The sequence below is a fragment of the Oncorhynchus mykiss genome, chromosome 8, assembly GCF_057628025.1.
Source record: "Oncorhynchus mykiss isolate SJ-2025 chromosome 8, ASM5762802v1, whole genome shotgun sequence".
Taxonomy (NCBI): domain Eukaryota; kingdom Metazoa; phylum Chordata; class Actinopteri; order Salmoniformes; family Salmonidae; genus Oncorhynchus; species Oncorhynchus mykiss.
The window spans coordinates 64,049,340-64,070,579 of NC_143029.1; the positions used below are offsets into that span (position 1 = coordinate 64,049,340).

The 21,240-nt window shown below is 41.5% G+C and overlaps 1 protein-coding gene across 7 annotated transcripts in view; it reads right to left on the reverse strand.

Moving 5' to 3' along the window:
• The window catches only part of LOC110530304 (ras GTPase-activating protein nGAP), an 89,067-nt gene extending 81,085 nt beyond the window's left edge, over window positions 1-7,982 (reverse strand). For all 7 annotated transcript variants that reach the window (XM_090182251.1, XM_090182249.1, XM_090182250.1 and 4 more), the window contains exon 1: window positions 7,149-7,982. In XM_090182251.1, coding sequence (XP_090038377.1) covers window positions 7,149-7,275 — 127 coding nt within the window. In that variant the 5' untranslated portion in view covers window positions 7,276-7,982. The remainder of the gene's footprint in view (window positions 1-7,148) is intronic.
• Window positions 7,983-21,240: the final 13,258 nt, after the last annotated feature.

The window sequence follows — 21,240 nt, forward strand, 5'->3', positions numbered from 1 at the left end:
TTTGCCCTACAGAAACAATTGCAGAACAATCTGAGATGGTGGGTGTCGAAATCCTCTTCTGCTTTTTGAGGACTGAACATTTTTTTTATTCAGTCCCCGTTTATTTATTGTTTTGAATAACAGGCTGTATTGAATGAAAGGCAAAAGGTCTAGACGTAGGCTATTCCCGCTCTCCTATCCCTTAACTACCTTTGGAGCTGTGAAATGAATCAGGGCAAAGGTTTGAATCTTCGGTGCAGTAGTACGATGAGGCACATCCTGGAAGACTAAAGCGTCTGTTGTTCATTCAACACTGCTCATGTTGCAGCTTTACATAGAGGGATCTTTTATGACATGTTCACCTCAGTCAAACCCTAAATACACCCGCATAGCCACGCCATCCATCATTGACGCAGACAGCCCTCTGTGTTGCCTGTGCACAACTGGAACGTTTAAGTTTTCATTTGTGTTGATGCCAATGGAGGACATAGTTAACGGTGGTTCAGATACAAATGGTCGACTTATTTAGAAGATGTGCAATGCAGCCTAGGTCCAAGTCTAAGCCTCGTTGTAGTGCATTTCCAGATTAATTCCAAGACAACTTGTTCATTTGATTTCAGAACTAAGCAACAAAAAAAAAACATTTAGGCCTCATGTTCCCGCTAAGCTGAGCATGTGTGTGGCCGCACACCTCCGCCAGGACTGCCGCGCAGAGATGCAACAAACCAAAAACAATCTACATTTGTTTTAGGCAGAGCCAGAGTGCATCAGAGTACAATTCTATTGATGGGTGATTGTTAAATTGTTTCCCCCCCCCCCCCCCCCCTCAATCTACACACAATATCCCATAATGACAAAGCAAAAACAGTTTGACATTTTTGCAAATGTATTCAAAATAAACTGAAATATCACATTTATATAAGTATTCAGACCCTTTACTCAATACTTTGTTGAAGCACCTTTGGCAGCGATTACAGCTGTACTCTGTACTTTTCTCCATTCATCTTTCCCTTGATCCTGACAGGTCTCCCAGTCCCTCCCTACAGCACGATGCTGCCACCACAATCTTTCACCGTAGGGATGGTGGCAGGTTTTCCTCCAGATGTGACGCTTGGCATTCAGGCCAAAGAGTTCAATCTTGGTTTCATCAGACCAGAGAATCTTGTTTCTCATCGGTCTGAGAGTCCTTTACGTGCCTTTTGATTGGTGGAGTGCTGCAGAGATGGTTGTCCTTCTGGAAGGTTCTCCCATCTCCACAGAGGAACGCCAGAGCTTTATCGGACTGACCAAGTTCTTGGTCACCTCCCTGACCAAGGCCCTTCTCCCCCAATGGCTCAGTTTGGACAGGGGGCCAGCTCCAGGAAGAGTCTTGGTGGTTCCAAACTCCTTTCATTTAATAATGATAGAGGCCACTGTGTTCTTGGGGACCTTCAATGCTGCAGAAATGTTTGGGTACCCTTCCCCAGATCTGTGCCTCGACACAATCCTGTCTCGGAGCTCTACAAACAATTCCTTCGACCTCATGGCTTGGTTTTTGCTTTGACATGCACTGTCAACTGTGGGACCTTATAGTCAGACAGGTGTGTGCCTTTCCAAATCATGTCCAATTAAGTTAGTAGAAACGTCTCAAGGATGATCAATGTAAACAGGATGCACTTGAGCTCAATGTTTAGTCTCATAGCAAAGGGTCTGAAAAGTTATGCAAACAAGGTATCTATTTTACATTTTTATTTGCAAAAAAACAAAACCTGTTAGAATAAGGCTGAAATGTTTGGAAAAAGTCAAGGGGTCTGAATACTTTCCAAATGCACTGTACATATTTTGTAGCTATTATATACGTTTTAGGTTGTAGTTATTATAGGAATGATAGGACTATTTCCCTCTATACCATTTGTATTTCATTAACATTTGACTATTGGATGTTCTTATAGGCACTTTAGTATTGCCAGTTTAACAGTATAGCTTCCGTCCCTCTCCTCGCTCCTCCTTGGGCTCGAAACAGCAAAACAACGATAACAGCCACCATCGAAGCAGCGTTACCCATGCAGAGCAAGGGGAACAACTACTAGAAGGCTCAGAGCGAGTGACGTTTGAAGCGCTATTAGCGCACGCTAACTAGCTAGCCATTTCACTTCAGTTATACCAGCCTCATCTCGGGAGTTGATAGGCTTGAAGTCATAAACAGCGCAATGCTTGACGCACAACGAAGAGCTGCTGGCAAAACGCACGAAAGTGCTGTTTGAATTAATGTTTACGCGCCTGCTTCTGCCTAACACCGCTCAGTCAGATATGAATGCTTTGAATGCTTATATGCTAGGTCAGATTATATGCAACGCAGGACACGCTAGATAATATCTAGTAATATCAACCATATGTAGTTAACTAATGATTATGATTGATTGTTTTTTTATAAGATAAGTTTAATGCTAGCAAGCAACTTACCTTGGCTTACTGCATTTGCGTAACAGGCAGTCTCCTTGTGGAGTGCAACGAGAGAGAGGCAGGTCATTATTGCGTTGGACTAGTTAACTGTAAAGTTGCAAGATTGAATCCCCCGAGCTGACAAGGTGAAAATCTGTTGTTCTGCCCCTGAACGAGGCAGTTAACCCACCGTTCCTAGGACGTAATTGAAGAATGTGTTCTTAACCGACTTGCCTAGTTAAATAAAAAAGTATAAAAAATATTTATATAAAAAAAGAAAAAAAAGAAAATAAATAAAAAATAAAAATCGTCAAAAATCGCACCAAAAAATACCGATTTCCGATTGTTATGAAAACTTGAAATCGGCCCTTCCGATTAATCAGTCGACCTCTAGCACATTTTAAGTAATCTTTGAAAAACGAGTCAGGTAAAAAGCTTGTTAATATTTAAGAGGCAGTGTAGTATTTTGGAACAGGCTTAAATATGCAAAAAAGCCAATAGTCAGAGGGTAGCCTACATTGTCTAGTTTTCTGTATGGTAATAATAATGATTTGTACTTTGTAAAGTGGTTCCTTGCATTATACAACAATATGTCATTTGCAGTCACCTATTTGGCCCATGGTGTTACATGAATTAATGTCATGCCCTGCATAGTCTAAAAAATGTTTTAATAGTCTCATGATGAATGTAGGCTTGCATTGAACACCACATAGCTTTTCATTTCTATGATATAGCCTATTTTCATGTGAAAATGTGATTGGATTTTCTCTATTGGTTTTCTTGGTAGGCCACTCCTACATTATGCTCAAATTGATACTGGAAGTGGCACAGAATTCAAATGTCCATTTACAAGTCCTGAAGTTTGCTCAGTGCCAAAAGAAATTAGCGGGAACATTGCCTATCACAGACAGAACAATGAGACAGATATTTCACTGGATGTATAAATGTTTTGCATCCACATATCGTAGTGAGATGAAGCCCACTGGTGGGCAGTGGGAGAAGATGAAATGAGATGGATTTTGGACGACATTCTGCAAATCTTCTCATCGATGAAACATTTGATCTCAATACAGTTGTTCCCAAAACTAGAATCTGTTATAAACAGAGTGGAATAAGGTTTGTAAACATTACCCTTTGCAAAAGTTTGAAAAACAAATTGCATTGTTTAGAAGGAGTGCAAAGGAAAATTTTGTTACTGCACACGTGCACTTCACAGGCGTTCCCTAACGGAAATAAGCAGATGATGCTAGAACGCACCAATAGGATCTCTCAAGCTCGTGCTTCGCTCTACCCCCCCTCCTTACTTGTTCTGCCCACTATGGCTCATTTGTTCCCATTGGAAATGACAGGCTGTCCTTCAAAGATCTGGAATTGGATCTAAAACAGGAAGGGGACTTCCTGTGTTTTCAGGTAACGCCTGGAATCCCAGAATGTTGTCGTGCAGCCAATTCGTCTTTGTGTCGAAGGAATGGGTTGAGGATTTGTAGATACCTGCCTTTATCTGCAGTCAAACACAGGAAGGCCGTCAACCACTGGTCTTCTATGAATGGGAATATAAAACTGTCTAAAACAGCAGGCCATACAAGCAAATTGCACCTCTATGGATCATTTGGACTACTGAGGACGAACTATGGCAGTAAAGGGATTGGTTTATGATTTCAATTTCATTGACTCGATTTAGGCCATTGCCTAAACCGATAGAGTTGGGGTGGATTAGAAAAAAAACGATTCTGTATTGTTAGAGGACAGGGATTATAAAATCTGTGTTTACCCCTAAACTACAGCTAGAGACTTATGATATTGTAATAATTCACTACCAAGCCTACTTCCTTAAATGAGGCATGGCTGATTTGAATAGGAGTATGAGGGCCACTGATAAACCCTTTCTTCGGTCTTCCTTCTTCAGTCAAATTTTAATAGGCTTATGCACAATGCCCTTTCTCTGGGTAATGCACTTTGTCAACGTTTTCAAAGGATTCAAGCAGGGCACCACAATCCTTATTAATGGGACATAATCCTAATCCGTATGGTGCTATGTTTGATATTCAGGGACAGACAGTTGGATCAAGTCTTGCTTTTGAGTAACACAAACTAACGCTTAGGCCTAGGATCTGAAATCTAGGCTGTGCCTACTTTAACAACATGTATTCCCATATCTGGAAATTGCAATTGTTGTTCTGAGTGTTTACTAGCCTAATTGAAGAAATTGTAGACAGCTGCTATGGTGACCCTGAGCACTATATGAGAAGCAGCCATGACAACCACTCTTTCAGCCTGAATAGAACTAAAATTGCCAGCTCAGCCAACAAGCAAAAATTAGGAGTATAATTGTTCTACCATACCTTGCCATTTTGTTGCTCCACTGTGGCTGAACATTGGATACTCATTCAACACCAAATAATTTCTGAATAGCCAAAAAAGTCAAATGAATCCCCAATTTCCCAATTCAACTGGCAACCAATGTAATTGAGAATGTTGCCTACTTTCTGAAGAAGAAGAAAATACAAACTTCAGTTAAAAATGTAGATCATTTTTGGCCTTTGGTTACATGTCTGGAACTTAATGACAAAACACTAAGAGAAGACAGGGTTTTTTTCTTACTGGAAAAACATGGACATTGGGATCAGCTGGCCCGGCATCCTTATTGAGTTATTTCAGCGTTGGAACGCAGTGACGTTGGAACACTGGTGCCTGCTGCTCTGGAATCCTGGCCACTGAGGTCATTCACAGAACTGTCTGCTTACATCACAGCTCCGGCGAGTCATTTGAAAAAGGTAGGGGAGAGGAGGGAAGTGGAGGCAAACATCCTGAGTGTGCTAGGACTCAGAAACAGAGCTGCTGCTGTCTATGGGCCACAGTACAATCACACTATTCACTTCAGCTACAGTAGGCTAGTCACTCGCCTGCTCTAAAACCAAAGATCTCCAGAGCAAAACAAACTAATCTTAAACTCACCTACGTACTCAACAGTTCACACTTTCAATTTGAAATACAAGCCGTGACTTTTTTTTTTTATAGCCACAACAATTAAAACAATGTTAGCCTAAAGCAAAAATCTGAACAGTGACACCCTCTCAATATTTCAGCACATTTGACATCATCCTCATAAATCAGATATCACGTAGCAGTTAAGATTTATTAATGGCCTACTAAATATGGTGTCAACTGACCCCTTAACATCAAGTGACTTTCCCAGGATATTAACAAATAAAACCAAAAATAGGCCTGGCAAAACATTCCCAGGAGTCCCTCGAGAACAACTTCATCCATAGAAAACAAAATGTTCCATTTTTATTAAGAAAACAGCTCTCTTCCGGTTACTCTGCAAGTGGGCAGCAGAATTGCAGATTAACAAGACACTGTCAACATCATTCTGCTTCTGTTCTCCATTGTATCACTCCTTCCTCTGAAGGTTCAATAATAATCTTTGAGAGAGGATCAAAAAATAGCTAGAAATCAATCCAGTCTTAGAGTTCAATTACCCAAAGCTACTCTAGGTAGCTTATAACATGACCAAGGAAATGCAAAGCCAATGTAGGCGTTAAGAGTAATTTCAAACACAAAAAATGGTTGCAAACATCAAGAGAAATGTAAACAGAATGCAATCCGATCTTAATACATACAATAAGAAAAACAGTAGTGGAAAGCAAAGGACGTTCTGTCTAAGCACAATATTATTGAGCTATCCCTTTCCATTCATTGAAGTGAGCTACCATGACAACAGTCCCTGCCAACATGACTACAGGATGTAGGCTACAAAGACACATCAGTTCAAATTTAGCCAGCATTCTTACATAAAACCCTTGCTGTAAAGCCAAGCTATCTATAAATAGCATTTCCATTTAGCAATCTTAAATCATTAATGAGGACAGTAAATTAACACCAGCTGAAAGCAGTTACTAATCTTCCCTGACCACACAAGATATGATCACAAGTCACAACCATATTGCATTTTTTTCAGAGGAAAACTCCCATCCATCACGTCTATTCCTACTGCTCCTCATCCAGACCCAACAAAAGGATGACATATTCATGTAAATACATAATGTGAGAGCCTCTAAATTCCCCACTACTACTGGTGGCAGCAGCATAAACTGCCCCCTGATAATATGGAGGTGTTTTAATTAACAGCTCTTTCGGGTCTATGTGTAGCCTATGATAGGGCTTGGGAACTAAGCATGCCAAATATTGAAAATTACATTGGGCTGAGTAGTAGATCATCTGAATTTAAGGCATGTCAAGAAAAATATATGACCTTCATTTATCTTTGGTTGTTGCCATATTTCATTGTGTTGACATGTGATGTACATGGAATTCTGAAAATGTGCCTTTCATGTCTTCTGAACTTGACATCTGTGTTCTTGTCACCAAAATACGTAATTCAATCCCTCCATGACTCACCCTACACAAATATTAAATAAAGTTGTTAGTTAAATATTTACCATCCAACAGAAGGATATCTACCAACGCAATGGCAAACACTCTAAATACTGTGATGTTGGCAATAGGGCCAAACAATTATGTAATACTATGATTGGATACATGGCTCGTTCCCTCAACCATGTAGCCTAACGTTACTTTTCTATGTGACAGAAGAACTTAGTGGTCCCATTTTTTCCAACCAACGGCACTGTTGTTATGACAACTTTGGAATAGGATTTGAGATGTCAAAACCAAAACGTATATTACACCTCTCATCTCAGTGCACTGGTTAACTAAGCATCTTTGAAAATGTATGTCCATCTCACCATATACGCGCACCCATCCTTGTTGCTGGCATAAAGAATCCACCAGGATTCGGTCCAGCAATGGATCCAAGGAAAGCAGCCCCCCATGTAGAGAATCCACGTCGCCTATGGCTGAGTCGGGCTCCATACTAGAAATCACCTTTCCAACAACTTCCAGGTAGAAACAAGAGTCCAAAACTGAGAAGTCCACGACGTAATCGTCAAAGGGAAGCAATAACCTGCTGGGAAGTTAGCTTAATGACAACAAAATAATCACGTTTAACCCGGCTAAATTTTCTCACGTTTACTAGCTAGCCCAAGCTATTTCATTGTTTGGCACAAGCCGTTCTGGCTAGACGAAAGCCCTACCATATTATTTTTTTTTATCTCCCAGACTGCTGAGGGCTAGCAATCAACATTGTAAATGCTGGGTAGCTGTCTGTGTAGTCTAGAATCAATCGTTTTTTTAGCTATGGCTAGCTACGCTGTTGACATTGTCGCTGCCCAGAGATCAGAGGTGGAGTGCTGCTCCAACAGGACCACGCGCAGAAAAAGTCCCGAACGTCTGGTACGCTCCCCTGTTGTTCCAAGCAATTGTGTAGGGAACTAAATATTAAGTTTGTGCGGCCATGGCCTCAATTATTCGCCCATTCTTGAATACTCGAAGCAGCGCTCACGAGGTTGGGTTTCTCTTCACTCTTCCAAGGGGATCAAAAATCCTTTTCACATTTAAATCCAAACCAATGTTCCACTTCGATCACATGCCAGCGCAAGATTCTAGGGATTCAGGAGAGAGCAGCGGATCCCAGAGAGAATCGTTTACGCATGGGTTCAAAGGGGCCGTGCCCTTCTGTCAGATTCCACAAACTAGAAGAAACATTCCTAAGCAACTATGATGTACTTATTATATGTATCATGCACATATTTTATAATGATTATAAATATTTTAAGCACCGGCTTAAATAGTATTTACATCGCAGATACAGTTGAAGTCGGAAGTTCACATACACCTTAGCCAAATACGTTTAAATTCAGTTCTTCACAACTCCTGACATTTAATCCTAGTAAAAATCCCCTGTCTTAGGTCAGTTAGGATCTCCACTTTATTTTAAGAATGTGAAATGTCAGAATAACTTTCAGATTGAATTGCTTTAATCACATTCCCAGTGGGTCAGAAGTTTACATACACTCAATCAGTATTTGGTAGCATTGCCTTTAAATTGTTTAACTTGCCGTCAAACGTTTCAGCTAGACTTCCACAATAAGTTGTGAATTGTGGCCGATTCATTCTGACAGATCTTGTGTAACAGAGTTAGGTTTGTAGGCCTCCTTGCTCACACACGCCTTTTCAGTTCTGCTCACAAATTGAGGTCAAGGCTTTGTGATGGCCACTCCAATACCTTGACATTGTTGTCCTTAAGCCATTTTGCCACAACTTTGGAAGTATGCTTTGGGTCATTGTCCATTTGGAAGACCCATTTCCAACCAAGCTTTAACTTCCTGACTGATGTCTTAGAGATGTTGCTTCAATATAGCCACAATTTTCCCACCTCATGATGCCATCATTTTATGAAGTGTACCAGTCCCTCCTGCAGCAAAGCAACATGATGCTGCCACCCCTGTGCTTCACTGTTGGGATGGTGTTCTTCGGCTTGCAAGCCTCACCCTTTTTCCTCCAAACATAACAATGGTCATTATGGACAAACAGTTCTGTTTGTGTTTCATCAGACCAGAGGACATTTCTCCAAAAAGTATGATCTTTGTCCCCATGTGCAGTTGCAAACCGTAGTCTGGCTATTTTATGGCAGTTTTGGAGTAGTGGTTTCTTCCTTGCTGAGCAGCCTTTCAGGTTATGTAGACAAAGGACTCATTTTACTGTGGATATAGATACTTTTGTACCTATTTCCTCCAGCATCTTCACGACCCTTTGCTATTGTTCTGGGATCGATTTACACTTTTCGCACCAAAGTACGTTCAACTCTAGGAAACAGAACACGTCTCCTTCCTGAGCGGTATGAAAGCTACATGGTTCCATGGTGTTTATACTTGCATACTATTGTTTATACAGATGAACATGGTACCTTCAGGCGTTTGGAAATTGCTCCCAAGGATGAACCAGACTTGTGGAGGTCAACAATTTTTTCTGAGGTCTTGGCTGAGTTATTTTGATTTTCCGATGATGTCAAGCAAAGAGGCACTGAGTTTGAAGGTAGGCCTTGAAATACATACACAGGTACACCTCCAATTGACTCAAATTATGTCAATTAGCCTATCAGAAGCTTCTAAAGCCATGACATCATTTTCTGGAATTTTCCAAGCTGTTTAAAGGCACAGTCAACTTAGTGTATGTAAACTTCTGACCAACTGGAATTGTGATACAGTGAATAATAAGTGAAATAATCTGTCTGTCTGTAAACAATTGTTGGAAAAATTACTTGTGTCACTTGCCAAAACTATAGTTTGTTAACAAGAAATGTGTGGTGTCGTTGAAAAACAAGTTTTAATGACTCCAACCTAAGTGTATGTAGACTTTCGACTTCAACTGTATGTCTGATGTAGACTGCAATTTAATATATTTTTTAAGTAATATTTAAAAAAAACTGGGGCAGACATTCATTTTCTATTTGATGCATTTAATTCATACCTAATGGACTTATTTGATTGTCATTTAAAATGCGCTAAGTTTTCTTCAAGTGAGGGAAACTACTATACCTCATAATGATGTTATTGCTAGTTTTATAATTTGTCAATACATTACATAAATACCACCTTTCAGCATGTCTTGAAATACAAAGTGATTTTCTCTCTCATGAAGACTCAGGCTTCTCATAATATAGGACTTTGTATTATGTCTCCACCCTGTGGTAATTATAGTTCACAGTCTGTTGATAATTAAATCTTAAAACACTAAATCCAGTCATCAACCCAGTCATATTAATTTCCATCATCTGCTAACTTGCAAAGACAATGCACACATAATACACGATGGTGGTTCTGATGTTTTATTATTTAAAATATTTTGATAGTACATGCAATGATGGACAAATTCCACTTTGGTCAGTTTAACAGTTTTAGACCTTCTCCGGACTATTTGTGAGCATATTTGATTGTGACACATTCTATATCTCCAGTTTTTGATTTCTTTAGCTGTGGTTTCAGCTGCAAATAGAAATAGCAATGAATCACTCTCATGCAACAGATATTCAGTCAGTGATTATGCATAATGGGCTGTGTAGATAAGGGGCACACTCTTTTCACACCACTTCAATACAGCTACGACCAGAAATGATTTTCGTAGCAGGTTAGGAGAACATGTGTCCTAACTTGTTTCCTAACCTTAACCTTTTCCTAACCTGCTACGTTAATTATTCTAACCTGTTACGGTAATTGTCCTAAACTGCTACGTTAATTCTTCTAACCTGCTGCGTAAACTCTCCTGATCTGCTACGAAAAATGCACTTCCAGTCGTAGCTTGTATCGAAGTGGCGTGAAATGAGTGTTTCTCGTGTAGATAAAAGGACAAAGTAAAATGACCTTTGCAAGAAAATATACAAGAGGTAGACTTGAATTACGATCATACTCAAATAAAATCAAATTGTATTGGTCACATGCGCCGAATACAACAGTTGTAGACTTCACCGTGAAATGCTTACTTTCGAGCCTATTCTCAACAATTCAGAGTTAAAAACTAAGGCAAATATTTACTCAATAAAAAAGGAAATAGTAACAATAAAATAACAAGGCCTATGCAAGGAGTACTGATACTGAGTCAATGTGCAGGGCTACAATGTAGTTGAGGTAATTGAGGTGATATGTACAGTGCCTTGCGAAAGTATTCGGCCCCCTTGAACTTTGCGACCTTTTGCCACATTTCAGGCTTCAAACATAAATATATAAAACTGTATTTTTTTTGTGAAGAATCAACAACAAGTGGGACACAATCATGAAGTGGAACGAAATTTATTGGATATTTCAAACTTTTTTAACAAATCAAAAACTGAAAAATTGGGCGTGCAAAATTATTCAGCCCCTTTACTTTCAGTGCAGCAAACTCTCTCCAGAAGTTCAGTGAGGATCTCTGAATGATCCAATGTTGACCTAAATGACTAATGATGATAAATACAATCCACCTGTGTGTAATCAAGTCTCCGTATAAATGCACCTGCACTGTGATAGTCTCAGAGGTCCGTCAAAAGCGCAGAGAGCATCATGAAGAACAAGGAACACACCAGGCAGGTCCGAGATACTGTTGTGAAGAAGTTTAAAGCCGGATTTGGATACAAAAAGATTTCCCAAGCTTTAAACATCCCAAAGAGCACTGTGCAAGCGATAATATTGAAATGGAAGGAGTATCAGACCACTGCAAATCTACCAAGACCTGGCCATCCCTCTAAACTTTCAGCTCATACAAGGAGAAGACTGATCAGAGATGCAGCCAAGAGGCCCATGACCACTCTGGATGAACTGCAGAGATCTACAGCTGAGGTGGGAGACTCTGTCCATAGGACAACAATCAGTCGTATATTGCACAAATCTTGCCTTTATGGAAGAGTGGCAAGAAGAAAGCCATTTCTTAAAGATATCCATAAAAAGTGTAATTTAAAGTTTGCCACAAGCCACCTGGGAGACACACCAAACATGTGGAAGAAGGTGCTCTGGTCAGATGAAACCAAAATTGAACATTTTGGCAACAATGCAAAACGTTATGTTTGGCGTAAAAGCAACACAGCTGAACACACCATCCCCACTGTCAAACATGGTGGTGGCAGCATCATGGTTTGGGCCTGCTTTTCTTCAACAGGGACAGGGAAGATGGTTAAAATTGATGGGAAGATGGATGGAGCCAAATACAGGACCATTCTGGAAGAAAACCTGATGGTCTGCAAAAGACCTGAGACTGGGACGGAGATTTGTCTTCCAACAAGACAATGATCCAAAACATAAAGCAAAATCTACAATGGAATGGTTCAAAAATAAACATATCCAGGTGTTAGAATGGCCAAGTCAAAGTCCAGACCTGAATCCAATCGAGAATCTGTGGAAACAACTGAAAACTGCTGTTCACAAATGCTCTCCATCCAACCTCACTGAGCACAAGCTGTTTTGCAAGGAGGAATGGGAAAAAATTTCAGTCTCTCGTTGTGCAAAACTGATAGAGACATACCCCAAGCGACTTACAGCTGTAATCGCAGCAAAAGGTGGCGCTACAAAGTATTAACTTAAGGGGGCTGAATAATTTTGCACGCCCAATTTTTCAGTTTTTGATTTGTTAAAAAAGTTTGAAATATCCAATAAATGTCGTTCCACTTCATGATTGTGTCCCACTTGTTGTTGATTCTTCACAAAAAAATACAGTTTTATATCTTTATGTTTGAAGCCTGAAATGTGGCAAAAGGTCGCAAAGTTCAAGGGGGCCGAATACTTTCGCAAGGCACTGTATGTAGGTAGGGTTAAAATTGACTGGGCAATCAGGATATATTATAAACAGAGTAGCAGCAGTGTAGGTAAAGAGTGTGAAAATGTGTCTATGTGTGTGTGGAGTCAATGCAGGTGTGTGAGTTCGACTCCAGTGATGTACTGGGCCATACGCAGTACCCTCTGTAGTGCCTTGCGGTCGGATGCGGAGCAGTTGCCATACCAAGCAATGATAAAGCCAGTCAAGTTGCTATCAATGGTGCAGCTGTATAACTTTTTGAGGCTCTGAGCCCCCATGACACATATTTTCAGCCTCCTGAAGGGAAGAGGCATTAGTTGTGCCCTCTTCACGACTGTGTTGGTGTGTTTGGACCATAATAGGTCCTAAGTGATGTGGACACTGAGGAACTTGAAGCTCTCAACCCGCTACAGCTTCATCGATGTGAATGAGGTCGGGTTCAGCCCTGTGTTTCATGTAGTCCAAGATTATCTCCTTTGCCTTGCCCACATTGAGAGAGGTCTCTGACCTCTTCCCTATAGGCTGTCTCTTCATTGTCGGTGATCAGGCCTACCACTGTCGTGTTGTCGGTAAACTTAATGATAGTGTTGGAGTCGTGTGGGGCCACACAGTCGTGGGTGAACAGGGAGTACAGGAGGGGACTGAGCACGCACCCCTGAGGGGCCTTAGCTTAGTGATGAGCTTGAAGGGCACTATGGTGTTGAACGCTGAGCTGTAGTCAATGAACAGCATTCTCAAGTAGGTGTTCCTTTTGTCCAGGTGTGAAAGAGTGCAATAGAGATTGCCTCATCTGTGGATTTGTTGGGGCGGTATGTGAATTGGAGTGGGTCCAGGGTTTCTGGGATGATCGTGTAGATGTGAGCCATGACCAGCGTTTCAAAGCATTTCATGGCTACAGATGTGAGTGCTATGTTGGGTTGAGCTTATTTTATTTTTACAGGGACAGTGCACATTAATCAACGTTTCAGTAAAAGTGCCGGTTTTAGCCAGCCGGCTAACTTTCAACCGCAGTCCCTGGGCAGGTTATTAAAAACAATTACAATATAGACGATCACTGAGCAGTGAGCACACACAGAGCAATGTAGGACAAGCAAGACATAGCATACAGACAGAGCAACATTGGACAAGCAAGACGTAGCATACAGACAGCAACATAGAACAAAAAGCAGCAAGACAAAATTCATAAAAGCAACAAAGTGTTTCCACACCTCACAAGATACAGACAACAGACACCATGGAAAGTGGCAATACACAGCTAGGGATTATGTTCATAAATCTGATTGACCTTTAGCCATGTCTTCATGCATTTTGTGAAAGTGTGAAATGTGGTGCAGTTATGTGTGTCTGATGGCAGTGTATTCCAGACATGGGAAGTGCTCACAGAGAAAGCAGATTTACTTAAGGTGCTTTTCCTTAAGGGAACTATACAGTCACCTCTCATGGCAGACCTTGTGGATCTGTTGCCATATCTTTTCTGTTTAACAAAAATACTGAGTGGAGAGGGACCCAGGTCATTTAGGATCTTGAATACAAGACATGCGTCGGTGTATTGCACAAGATTTTCCCAACTCAGGAGCTCATGCTTTCTGAGGATGTAACAGTGATGATGGCTATTGGGCTTCCTATCAAGCACTTTGAGAGCCTGTTTGTAGACAGACTGAATAGGTTTTAATGTTGTACAACAAGCTTGGACCCAACTAGTCAAGCAGTATGTTAAGTGGGGGAGTATCATAGATTTGAAGTACAGTTTTGCTACATCTGTAGTCAAACAATTTCGTATAAATCGGAAATGAGCTAGGTTGAATTTGGTATTTTGAATGACCATTTTCACATGCTTTTAAAAAGAGAGGTTGGAATCAAGTATGATGCCAAGGTACTTAAAATCAGATACCACCTGGAGCTTCTCCCTTGACACATGGACATCTGGCTCAGCAGCATCTGTTGCCCTCTTTGTGAAGAACATGCAAACAGTATTTTTCACATTGAGATGCAAACACGAGTCACTGAGCCACTTTGTAACCTGGACCATTACAGTAGTGAGTTCTTGTGCAGCTTGTTGTTTGCTCTTTGCATGCACATATATCACTGTATCATCTGCATACATTTGAACTTCAGACCTAGTACAGACAGAACTGTACGTGGCGGTAGTTATTTAGACCGGTTACCTTGGCATTCTCAATAGTCTTTCTCACGTTGAGTCGTGAGCTCGGACAGAATGGGTATAATAATGTCCTGAAGACATTGCCCAATTAAGTCTTGGATAGATGAGTTCTTGGTATTCTGGATCCAATCCAACTTCGCTGAGCAGGTGTTCGTACATATGTTCTAAGAAGCGAGAAAACAATGACTTCATTTAGTAGGTGTAAAAAACAAAACAAGAGTGAGACGTATCTACTCGGAGTATAGTAGTTTAGAGTTGATGTATTTGTGTTACCTTATCATCCTTGTTGAGTTTTCCTTGAACCTTCTCTGGGTCATCAATGGTGTCTCTCACATGTGTTAAATATGACTTCAAGTCCTGCTTAGCCTCTGGAGTGAGTGAATAATTATAATTTTACTTGCAGCACATACTATGAAAGGAAGTTTCTCTCATATATCTCACACACACACACATACACACACACACACACACACACACACACACACACACACACACACACACACACACACACACACACACACACACACACACACACACACACACACACACACACACACACACACACACAGGTGCCTCATTCTCATACTTTCACTCTATCTAACTTGCCCAGGTAAGATATTCTGCACAATCCATTTTGTAATAATGAGAGGCAACTTCCCTGGCCCTCCCCCCGCAGAAGTTGTTTGCCTGCAGGCCGGCACAAAGTTCCCCAAAATTTTTCACTGTCTCAAACTGGCCCCAGAGAGCCGCACAATACAGTGGGGAAAAACCTGTGTTTTAAAATCAAATTGTCCATGATATAATTGTGTATTATTAGAGATTATTATTTAATGTGTGTGTGATGGTTGGAACACCTAGCCTACCTCTTGCAGTAATTAAACGTATTAACTTCAGCTCAATGCTTGACAAGTTCATTCTTCATTCCAAGACTTAATCACGGACACTCTTACTGACAGTTGTGGCTGCTTTGCTTGATGTATTGTTGTCTCTGCCATCTTGCCCTTTGTGCTGTTGTCTGTGCCCAATAATGTTTGTACCATGTTTTGTGCTGCTACCATGCTGTGTTGTCATTTAAAAAAAAATCCCAGCCCCCGTCCCCGCAGGAGGCCTTTTGCCTTTTGGTAGGCCAGCATTTTAAATAAGAATTTGTTCTTAACTGACTTGCCTAGTTAAATAAAGGTTAAATAAAAATAAAATACATTTAAAAAGTTCCCGCACAGTGCTGCTTCTTCCCAGTGTCATATCTTTGGCTATGCCGGATTAAGTGATATGACATGCTATTCTATAAAATAATTTCTCCGTAATTAATATTACCTGATTGAGCTAATCATGTAAATGTAATTAACTAGAATGTCGGGGCACCACAAAATAATATTTATAGAGCTGTTATCTTCCAAATAAACTCTTAAAGACCTAGTAATATTTTACATCAATAGCAGTCAATATTAATCGTCATCTTAATTCAGTCTCATCTGAAAGTTGTAAATTCTTGGTTATCTGCACGAACCCTGGCTAACAAGTTGAATCAGCAATACAAAATTGGGTTTAATTATTTATTTACTAAATACCTAACTAATCACACAGAATTACACATACACATAATTAAATCATAACTTGATTTCAAATTACGTCATAAAGGAAAACGTCCCTAGCGGCGGAAATTATATGACAGCTTGTTACACAAAAGAAAAGGGACTGGATTTGAGTGAAAGAGCGGGAAGACTGAGGAACAAAGGGTGAAGCTGTGCTATCGTAAATACAGTATCTTATGCATTCTAAATTACTGCCCATATGGAAAAGGAAAATGCAATAAATATTTACTCTGAGTTCCGCTTCGGTAGGTTGGTGGTAGATGGAAGGTCGTGTTGTCCAACCGAGTCCTTTGTCCTTTGAAGAATGTCTCTGGTTGTCAATTGGATACGTTGTAGTAACGTCGTTGTGTAATAGACGGGATACTCTGTCTGTTCCTTCCTAACCCTCGTTTGCAGCGGCTAGGAGGTATCACTTCTGTAGTGAATAAGAGTTCAAAGTGCATACCGTTCGCAACCAAAGCTCACGCTGATGTTGGCTTCGTTCTGCAGTTATTATCTGAACCATTCTGACATCGGACCGTCGTCCCCACATCCTCAGAACAGGAGGTTATATTGTCGTCAATGCTTTATATAGGAAGGGAGAGGAGGGCGTGTTTGAAAAGTTTTATAGCCCATGTCCCTCCACAGGGGCGGGCCACTGATTGAGCAGAGCCCTAACCTTACGAAAACCCAAATCTCACATTTTAGAAGCTAAAATCACATTTCATCCCATCACGAATAATTTCATATTCAAACATTTAAATTGAACAACAATTCCATGTGAATCCGATAACTCTGATGTGTAGACTTTCCACTATAGAGTTCATGTCATCTTATCATTGATGAGAATGTCTCAGATGACAACCGAACTGACATCATATTCATTAAGTACCACCACATTGGTCGGATTACCAGAATATAGTTCATTTCTCCCCACCTTCTGATGTTCCCAGAGTATCTTTGTTAACCAAGGGTTTTGCAAATGTAACATCAGTAGGGTAGAGAGAGGAAAAAGGGGGAAGAGGTTTTTATGACTGTCATAAACCTACACCCAGGCCAACGTCATGACAGTCCCCCCATGTTGGGTTCAATCTTGCGATTAACCTGCATGTTGCAAACCAACATAAAAATTACTGTGGATTATCCTGGTTGGGGACCATCGTTGTGGTCCCCATCTGGTGGTCGACCCGGGTAGGGTTTCTGCGAATGAAGTCCACTCCGTGGCTGGGCAGCGGATGTCCGGATTGGGATCGCAGTTCCGGACCCGTCGTATGGTCGCCCAGACAGGAAGATCTGGGCAGTAACTTAGGCAGATGTTAACAACGCACACACACACTCATGAAATATATCATTACATTTCCTCCCAAATGAGCGGTGTTGTGGCACTAACTGATGGTTGTATGGGGAAGTTGTTTATGGCTCTATCACTTTCTATGTGCCGAAGAAAATGAAACAAAATGAAGAAAGCATAAACAAAACTAAATATAGTTATGCCCCCTTAATCATCTAATTGGACTGTATTCTATCTACGTCCATGGTCTTGGAAAAATGACCCTATCATGGCATTGTCTAATGTCATATCTAGGGCTTTCCTAATTTGCGGGGTGTTGCTTAGGGAACTATCCTAAGTTGATAACTATATGATAAGTCTCCAGCTGTAAGGCACTAGTTTTGGGCAGTCTACTGGGATGACCTATGGACTTCTGAGAAGAAAACAGTTAGTACTGTAGCTGTAGGCCTCAAAATAAATGTTCAACTTTACAAAGGCTGGTATTTTGCTCGGACCCTTAAGTGATCCTAGCATAAATCCTAATTGGATGTTCCGTTGTGCATGTGCGTTTATGCTTACGCAAGCGCACATGTCAAGGGAAGGAAACCAAGTGTCCTGGCAGATTACAACTTGTTCAGAATGAGTCTGACGTAAACAGGTAATTTTCAAGTCACTGCCTGGAGGTCAGTCAGAATTGGTGTCGAGGGAGTCTGTAGTGGTTTTACTACCAGTCACTGTCTTCCGCTATTGTAGTGGCTGTTGGTATGAAGAAGTATACTTCATAGCTATATTATCCACGGAGGAGCTAACCTCACGACGGAAGTACTCTAAGTATTAGACCAGTCGTACGTGGTGTGATCGTGGTCCATGACTTGTAATAACTTTTCTCCTGAACGGAGGGTTCTATTTATTAGTGGCATGTGTGTTAACCATTGGAAGAGTGCAATGGAGATTCCCTTCCCCGTGCTGCACTCTGAGTGACTCCTATGTTGCTATTATCAATGGCAATTTAACTCGTGAGGTTACTAATCCTCTTACTGAGTGTTGCTGGACTGACTGTGGTATTGGTACTGGTACTCAAGGGGTCCAGTTGTCCTACCGATTTATTCTGAAATGTTATCCTACAGGAATACATCATTAGAGCATTTTACCTGTTGTCTTGTAGTGACTACAACACATGGCAAGGAATGATTATTGTTGCCATTTGTTTTGGAGGTGGACAAGTCCACTGGACTTCCTTTACGACCAGTGTGGTACACCTCAGTACTATCTTAGATGTGTTCTAAGATAATCCCCGTCTAGGGGCCTGTCTGCTCCTCGCTGTTCTCAAAGGGGAGTTAACAACTAGATTTGATTTATGCTCTGGCGGCCTCGTACGGTGTTGTCCATAGTCTCGACCCCCCCACCAGCCTCGATAAGGCTCAACATGGGTCTGGGCTACTATTCCCCCCCTTTGTGTCTCGGGAACCCCCACCAGCACGTGGTGTTGGTATCCAAGGTGCAAACAAAAGGTTCAGACCCTATGTACGAGTTGTCAGTGGCCATGTTATTATGAGAGTGGCTGTAACCTTTCAACCAAATCTCCTGGTGTTTGTGCTTCAATACCCTCAGTGGCTGTCGAGGTCTGTCAGTCACCACCACGTCCTCGTGTGGCAACCTCTTCAGTACCTGCAAACTGAGACTAGGATATTGGTCTGTGATATCGCAAAGTGTTTCACCAGTGGGAGTCATCGGGTCAGTTGCCGGACTGACGCAATTAGTGTCAATGTAAGCGTTGACAATCTCCCACAAAGCAGAAGGTGTATCATTGGAAGCAGAGTATACTCTGCACATCAAAGTTTTTCTTGCTGGGACAGCCGCAGTGTTTGCGGATGTGTCCGAAGGGCAAGAGAAGTTCATCTCAACTACCATATTGCACGACTGCAAGGAGGAGGGAAGTTGCTCATTCACAGAGACCGCTGGCTCGAAATCATGAAGATCATTTTCAATCAGATTGGCTGATGGAATGTGTCGAGATATCGTAATGTCTCCTTGGATCGGATTCTGCACCAATTGTTTCCTAAACGTCTTTTTACCAGGGGGTGCTTTCGACAGATAACCCTCGTGAATGACTGCGTTGCAGCTAGCGTTAGGGGGAGACAGTGTGGTCGGTGGAGAAGGCACTGTAGCCTGTGACCATACCTGGTAGGTTTTCCAAACCATCAAAGGGAGTGACCGATCCATCAAGTCTGCTCCAAGTAGCAGGGGTACAGTTTCGAGGCTGGTAACATACACAGGGTGAACGAGCGATACGTCCTGGAAGTGTAGTTTCAGCATGACCCTCAATGTGAGAGGCGAGGTAGTCGGAGTGACCCCTCGACACTTCGTGTCGCATCGTTCCACTTTTAACCAACGTTTAGTTGGCTTCAAAGCCCTTTTTAGATCATCAAACAATGTTTGAGAGATGAGTGATGTTGTCGCACCCGAATCAATTAGCGCATGACAAGTTAAGCAGTCCTCCAGGACTGTTTCCAGGTATGGGCGTTTCGATTTGTGTTTAGTGGACATATTCCCCACAAAGTGGAGTGGTCGTTCACAACAACGTAATGTGTCAATTCTGTTCAAGGTGGAAGCAGATTGATTTTTCAGATTTTGAGTGGGCTTGGCTTTAACGAAGCGTTTGAACTTTTTCTTCGCAACCTTTGTATCAGAGTCTATAGACAAAGCCCGTGGGCTTGTTTCTTGATCAAGCGGGCCCTGGATATGGTCTCGAGTGAGAGCGGGAGAGATTTGAATTTTAACTTCCTTGCTATGGGTGTTAATTGCTGCGGACCTGGTGTACGGTAATTCCCCGTCTAGTCCTTGTGACTTATCTTTTACCCTTTTCTCAAATGTTTCTCACTTTAGTTCTTCACGTATTGTAACTTCTGGAGAACATTGGTCTACGTTTTGATAATCCTTCAACCCTTTGTTACCCTTGTGCTCTTTGTTACCCTTGTGCTCTGACACTTTGTGTGGGTTGGGTGCAGGAACGTAGTGAACAGGTCGATTGTAGCGGTAGTCATGTTGATGGCGACGTACATTACAGTTATTTCGACTGCGGAGGTTATTGGAATCATGGTTTCGTGGTAGAAACTGTTGTTGTGCGTCATCTCTTAACGCTCCAATACCTGATAATGCACCCTCTAACTGGAGTGAGTGCTCCTGGTCAAACTTCAAAACCAAGGGCTCTTAGCGTTGCGAGCTTTTGATTCCTCAAAAGCTGTGCTTGCAAGCTCTCTAAGTTGTAAGATAGGCAAGCCAACGTGGGCGGCAGGGCCCAAGTAGGTAATGAAGGTAGAATACATGTTCGACAGGAACATTTGTTTAAATGGTAACAGGTCTTCCATGCCTGTTTCAGTGAGTAGGCCAAAGTAAGCTGAACGAAGCCTATGATAGTAAGCTTGTGGGTGATTGTTCCGAGCTTGTTTGACCATGTTAGCCAGTGAGCTATCGTGTTTGCGAGTCGCAGAACCACTGAATTCTAATATCAAAGCTGTGGCAAGTTTAGCGTCATTTAGCACGTGTTGTATTGTAGGTGAATGAACCTTGTCACGTGTCTATTTGACGTTCGCTTCAAAAAGTAAACCCTGTCAGAACCCGTAGCGTTCGGGTAGCCATCCAACGCGTCCTCTATGTCAGCTAGGAACGTCTCAGTA